At 33.6% G+C, this 6,241-nt stretch overlaps 1 protein-coding gene across 1 annotated transcript; it reads left to right on the forward strand.

Moving 5' to 3' along the window:
• The first annotated feature begins 818 nt into the window (after positions 1-818).
• LOC134260020 (uncharacterized) lies at positions 819-4,442 on the forward strand. Its single transcript, XM_062742607.1, has 2 exons — positions 819-2,134; positions 2,852-4,442. The coding sequence occupies exons 1-2, from the start codon at positions 870-872 to the stop codon at positions 4,407-4,409; spliced, it is 2,823 nt and encodes a 940-aa protein (XP_062598591.1). The 5' UTR covers positions 819-869; the 3' UTR covers positions 4,410-4,442.
• Positions 4,443-6,241: the final 1,799 nt, after the last annotated feature.

Below are 6,241 nucleotides of genomic sequence, written 5' to 3' on the forward strand. Positions count from 1 at the left end.
GTCGACCTGTCAACCAGTCGACCTGTCAACCCGTCGACCTGTCTACGCGTCGACCTGTCAACCTGTCGACCTGTCTACCCGTCGACCTGTCGACCAGTCGTCCTGTCAACCGGTCGACCTGTCAACCTGTCGACCTGTTAACCCGTCGACCTGTCTACCCGTCGACCTGTCTACCTGTCAACCCATCGACCTGTCTACCCGTCGACCCGTCAACCAGTCGACCTGTCAACCCGTCGACCTGTCACCTTGTCGACCTGCTGGAAAAATTCTTCTTGTTTCCTTTTTTATTATCCAGCAACGCGCATTAATTGAATTTGGCGCATGAATCTGATTATAAAGCAAGGCGCATTAATTCAAATTAAGCGTATGAAAGTATTTTTACCGGGACTACTTATCCGTATATCCTAGTTGAGCCAAAAAAGTCTACAAAAATGGCCATATTTAAAGCTATTTTTCGATATTTGATATAGTGCGCAACCTCTGATCTAAATTATGTAACTAGTAAATCATAAAACTGTTTCTGAGGATTAAGAAACATAATTTATTTTTTAGATCAGAAAGTGCGCTCATATATTTTTCTTCACGGAAAGTACTAAATTATACTCATTTGCCTAAAAATTCAAGAACTTGCAATTGCATAAAGCCAGTTCGCCAAGACATGGACTTTTAGGAGATAGTTATTCATAAATTAAGTTTTGTGTGTGATTGTGGGTGTTATGTTTGTTAAAAGAAAGGGTAAGTTCTGCTACGTAAAAAAAATCATACCATTTAAATTTACTACTTTAGCTATGATAATTTGTTTCTTCTTTTCAGATATGAATATTGTATGGAAGTATTTCGTTGCCCTGCTAATAATTGAAATAGCTTCAATGACTTACATTTACATTTCAACTTTACAATCGGAAATCGATTCGCTACAGCATGACAGTGGTAAAAATATCCGTTCCCTGCGATCGCAGCAGAAGGACGAAAATAGAACAAGGAACAGAGAAACAGAAAATAATGAAGCAGATTACCAAATACACTACACTTTGAAACAGATGAAATTAAACAAACGAGGAACTAAAAGCGTATTTCAAAAAGAGGATGATAGGAATAAAAGATCATTGGTTAAAAAGATGAAATTAAACAATAGAAATAACACTAAGCCCGAACGACGATTTCTTGATCATGAGAATATCCAAAAAAACACGTCTGCTAAAAATACAACCATTCATTGTACGTTGTCATTTGACGAAAACAGTTTAAAAGAAGCTAAAAAGACTCTTTATTCACCTCGGGAACAACCTATTTATCTTTTCTACATTCACATAGATGTAGATATTCAAAGCTTGAATGAATTTACTGCTGAACAGAGAGATTCACTTTTAAACTGGCAGTACGTTTCGAAGGATGAAAGATTTCTTGTCCAGTTGCCTGTTGACTTTGATTTGATAACTTTCGATATACTTCATGCAGATCACGAAGAAACATTTTTTGAGGTAAAAGCATTTTATAATACAACAAACTGCTTAGAAGAGCCAGACAACGCTATAAAATCTCTTCGGTTTCAGTTATGGAGCGAGCTTTTAAAAAATGACACAAATTACAATCTATGCCACAGGCACTATTTAAATGAGACTGAGCGTAAAATTCTGTATTATATTACAACTATATGGATTGGTTATGATTTAACTTGTTCCGAGGCTCCGACAGAAAACGGCATTAAGGCATTTGATGCTGAAAAAGATCAACTTCCATTGGTTGCTCCAATGTTTTGCTTTTTACTCTCCCTACAGTTTGTTTGGATTTTTGCAGTACTAGACATATCTAATGGCAGAATAAAAAGGAAAGTCGTTAATCAGATGATACCTTTAAATTCATTTTACAAGAAGAATGATAGGCCTTACTCTGCTCAAAGAATGATCTTAACATTATTTTTTGGTGAGTGTTGTCGATGTAGTAGTTGTTGTAATTTGAATGAAGATGAAGAGTGTAAAAATTGTTGCGAGAGCTGCAAAATTGTTTTTTGCTTTAATAGAGACTCAAATAATGGGAAAAAATGTCAAGAAACATGTACAAAAAAATGCAATATGAGTTGTAAAGAGCTTTGTTGTTGTACGCGCAATATGCGCGAGGACAGCTACTGTAAGATGTATGGGAATTGTTGTAAGGGATCTTTTTGTTGTTTCACGGCAAAACGAAGACTTATTTTACTATTGTGGATTTTCATTCTTCTACCTTTTGGCTTGTATCGCACTTTGCGAAGATATACTTTAAATAAAGACGTTTATAAAGAGTATCTGAACGTTGTGCGAACTAGTGAACCATTGTTCGATTTTTTAGATAAGGATTCAGTGGCAATAACACTAGATGTGCTTTATGCATCGTTGTTACCTTCCGCATTTATTTGGTTAGGGTCATGGTTTTATTACACTTATATGAAAAACCACTTTCAACTATTCACTTTTATAAACTACACAGAAGACAAAGAACCTATAGAGGAAAATCCTGATATTGGAATAAGCGAAAGATTTGTCTCAAGGTGTGAGAATATTTGTGGAAATTGTAGAACGTTTTCTGATTGTTGTTCTCTAGCATCATGTGAAAAATGCTGTGAAGAAGATGATAAAACATTTTGTAAAGATTGTTGTGAAAACTGTTGTAAAGATCGTTGTAAAAACTGTTGTAATGAAGATTGTAATGAAGATTGTAAAAAATGTTGTAAAGGTTGCTGTAAAAATTGTTGTAAAAACTGTTGTAAAAACTGTTGTAAACTATCCTATAAAAGTTTTTGTTTGTCCTTTGACTTTATATTTCAACTGTTGCTTTGTTTTTTTCCTTTCATTTCTTTTACTACTCATGCATTCAGTCGTCAGAGCGATGAATGTACCGAGTGTTGTACGAAAATTTGTACCACGTGTTGTACGAAGTGTGGTACGAAATGTTGTACCGAAAAGGATAAAAACAAATGTTGTAATTGGAAAAGTTGCTGTGAACGTTTTTTGAAATATATAACGATTTTATTTTGTTCTCTTTTTCACTGCATTTTATGGCTTGTATCTTATGCTTTATTCCTGCGTCCTATTTTATCAACATTTACGTTTCTTTTACGTTTCATAACTTATTTTGTTTTTGTTGCCTTACCAATCAGAATTCATATTTTTCGGTACACGTTGATAATCGTCACTGCAATTATTTATTTTATCAAATATTTTAATGAAATTGTAAGCATGAATACAGAAATTCTAGAATATATTTTTGAAATAAGAGAGCAAAAAATTATTGAAAACTTTTACTTAGAATACGCCGAATCTAACGATAATCCTATTCAAAACCATGGCAGCACAGATAAAAGCGATAAAAAGGACAGTGAAGAATCTAAGATCGTAAATGAAAGCGATAAGCAAGAGGGAGCAAACAAAACTCAAAAGCAAAAGGATCAAAATGGTACTACTACTTTGTCTGATGGCGAAGATGACAACAAAGATGACGCAGAATTGCCTAATCCTGATGAGGACAATGAAAGTCGAAAACAAAAGGGTAAAAGTACAAGAAATCCTACGGAAGTAATCGATATTCAAAACCATGGCAGCACAGATAAAAGCGATAAAAAGGACAGTGAAGAATCTAAGATCGTAAATGAAAGCGATAAGCAAGAGGGAGCAAACAAAACTCAAAAGCAAAAGGATCAAAATGGTACTACTTTGTCTAATGGTGAAGATGACAATAAAGATGACGCAGAATTGCCTAATACTGATGAGGACAAGGAAAATCGAAAACAAAAGGGTGAAAATACAAGAAATCTTACGGGAGTAAACGAAATTGAAATGACCGAACTCGTTAAGAAGAATCATGAGTCTACGAGCGAAAATAAAAGTCATAAACCAAAAGGCATAGATGAACTTCAACAGACCGAAGGTATAGATGAAGACATTTTTGATTACATTTTCAAACGACTGCTTTTTGTACAAAGAAGGCTATACTTTTTTTGCATGAAAACCATAATTGTTTTTATGTATCTTTTCATTACCATTGAAACATTTTTAAACAATAAGAAGTATTTATCATCTGCCAGTTTTAAAGATGTTCTGGAAATAACATTAGTTCTCATCGGTCCGTATGCAATATCTGTATTTCTGAAGGCAAATGATAAAAATTTTCTTACAGAGGAAAATAAACAAGAAATAAGAAATATTTTCAAAACATATCATAGATTAAAGGAGAGCAAAACAAAAAAGGAAACTGCAAATGGCAAAACTGAATCAAAGTCCAAGAACAGCCAAGAAACTTTACCGACGAATGTTGATTCTGAAGAAGATAAATATAAGCCACAATGTACAGACGGACCAAAATCACCGAAATCTGAAGAAGAAATATTTTTAGTTGAAGCTGAAGTTTATCCAGACTATCAGACCATACCGGTATAGAATAATATGTGAAAAATACCTGTATATATATATATATATATATATATATATATATATATATATATATATATATATATATATATATATATATATATATATGTATGTGAGGAGGTGTAGGAGATAGGGGATGGCGTGGAAGGATGTGAATGTGTTTTATGGCTTTTGTTCATTTACCCATGACCGCGATTATGAATAATCAGCGCATAGCATACTTACATGTAGAATGTATATGATTATATTTTTCGTTTTATGTCAATATTTTGATTTCATTATCTTGATTGATAAGAAATCAGAATGGTTATCATTTATCATATTCATGTATATTTCCTTAAATAAGCTTTTTTCGTTTAAACAATAAATCTTTACTCACATAATATTTCTTTTGTATTATCTTGCTATGATTCTAACTATCATAGGCATTGGAACCGGGGGGGGGGGGGGGGCTGAGGAGGGGGGGCTTATAAAAAAAGTAAATCCCAATTTCAATGCCTTTATTACATGTATGTATGTAATTGCAAAAAAAGTGGGGAGGGGGCTTAGCTCCTCCCCCCCCCCCCTTCAGCCCCCCCCCCCCACTTTTTTGCAAGTACATACATAATAAAGGCATTGAAAATCGGAATTTACCTTTTTTGTTGGTTTACCCCCCCCCCCTTTCAATTTGCTTCCGACGCCTTTGACTATTATAGTACAGGTTGTATACTTAAAAAAGACCTCTACACTCATAGACACAGTTCTTTGTGTCTTTTTCTGTAATTTTCTTTGCTTTTATGCCCTAACTTTAGTTCACCTTTTCAGGTCACCTGAGTCACTCAGGTGACCTATTGCTATCCCTTCTCGTAGGTCGTTGTATATCAAATGTTAACAATTGAACATTTTTAGCGTCTTGAAAATATAAAGCCATAAAATGAAAGCAAAAATGCAAACCTTAGCAATGAAATAATATGATAAAAAAAAAGAGAACAAACAAAAAACGCTATTTCGATGATGGATCTACACCTTGCCCAGTTGTCAGCATCTGACCAGGATAAGCTGGGTATATCCCTTGTTGATTGTTAGGTTGCATTACTGAAAGAGAAGAAAAAATATATGGTCTATTGCCATTTTATGACTTTATTTGGATTTGTGTTGCTCAGAAAAACGTATCATCACTTCCAAAAATTCAAATTCTAAAGAAGCTTTGAAAACTCAAAAATTGATTTCATTAATATCGGATAGATATTTTTTTCTGTTTCCAAGTGATTTTTTTTTTTTTTTTTTTTTTGCTACAAACAGGGTTTCATTCTTTCCTTAATTATTCTTACCTGATTGGTTTTGCATCACAGTTCCTTTAGTTGTGTTGAGGTTGTAGATAACTACGCCTTGGTTTTGACTGGGCTTTCTGCATAGAATATAATACAAAACGGACGATGAATTTAAATAATTTTTATTACTTCTTTTTCCTTTTTGTTTTAATTTTTTTAAGCCATTTCCCTTAACCATGTTGTAACATTAATATATAGTTATATACCTTTGCATACCACAGTGAGATTAAGTAATGTCATAAAAAAATGATTTAAGTTACATCCTTAATAGCTTCAATATACTTTTTCGAGCTGACGTAAGTCGGCCTCGTTAGCTGCTCTATAGCTTAATGACGGACCCCTGTGATCACTACCATTTGCATTTTCTTATTGATCTTTGCTCTCTTATGATACCTTAAAGAGCAAGGATCAAATCAGAGAAATGTTGCTAGTATGTAAACAATAGCACTATCAAGATTGATTGGAAATATTAAAACGTTAATTCTATCAGTTCTTTAAGAAATATAGTCCTCTGATTATACTTGTATTGAA

The sequence above is a fragment of the Saccostrea cucullata genome, unplaced genomic scaffold (genome assembly GCF_032062105.1).
Source record: "Saccostrea cucullata isolate Sc308-1 unplaced genomic scaffold, CSIRO_AGI_Scuc_v1 ctg2677, whole genome shotgun sequence".
Taxonomy (NCBI): Eukaryota; Metazoa; Mollusca; class Bivalvia; order Ostreida; family Ostreidae; genus Saccostrea; species Saccostrea cuccullata.

Excerpts from the sequence above, each read along its gene's own strand:
- LOC134260020 (XM_062742607.1), top strand. The coding sequence starts at position 870 with ATGACTTACATTTACATTTCAACTTTACAATCGGAAATCGATTCGCTA. Across the intron at positions 2,135-2,851 it reads GAGGACAGCTACTGTAAGAT|TCGTCAGAGCGATGAATGTA; the intron begins GTATGGGAATTG and ends TCATGCATTCAG.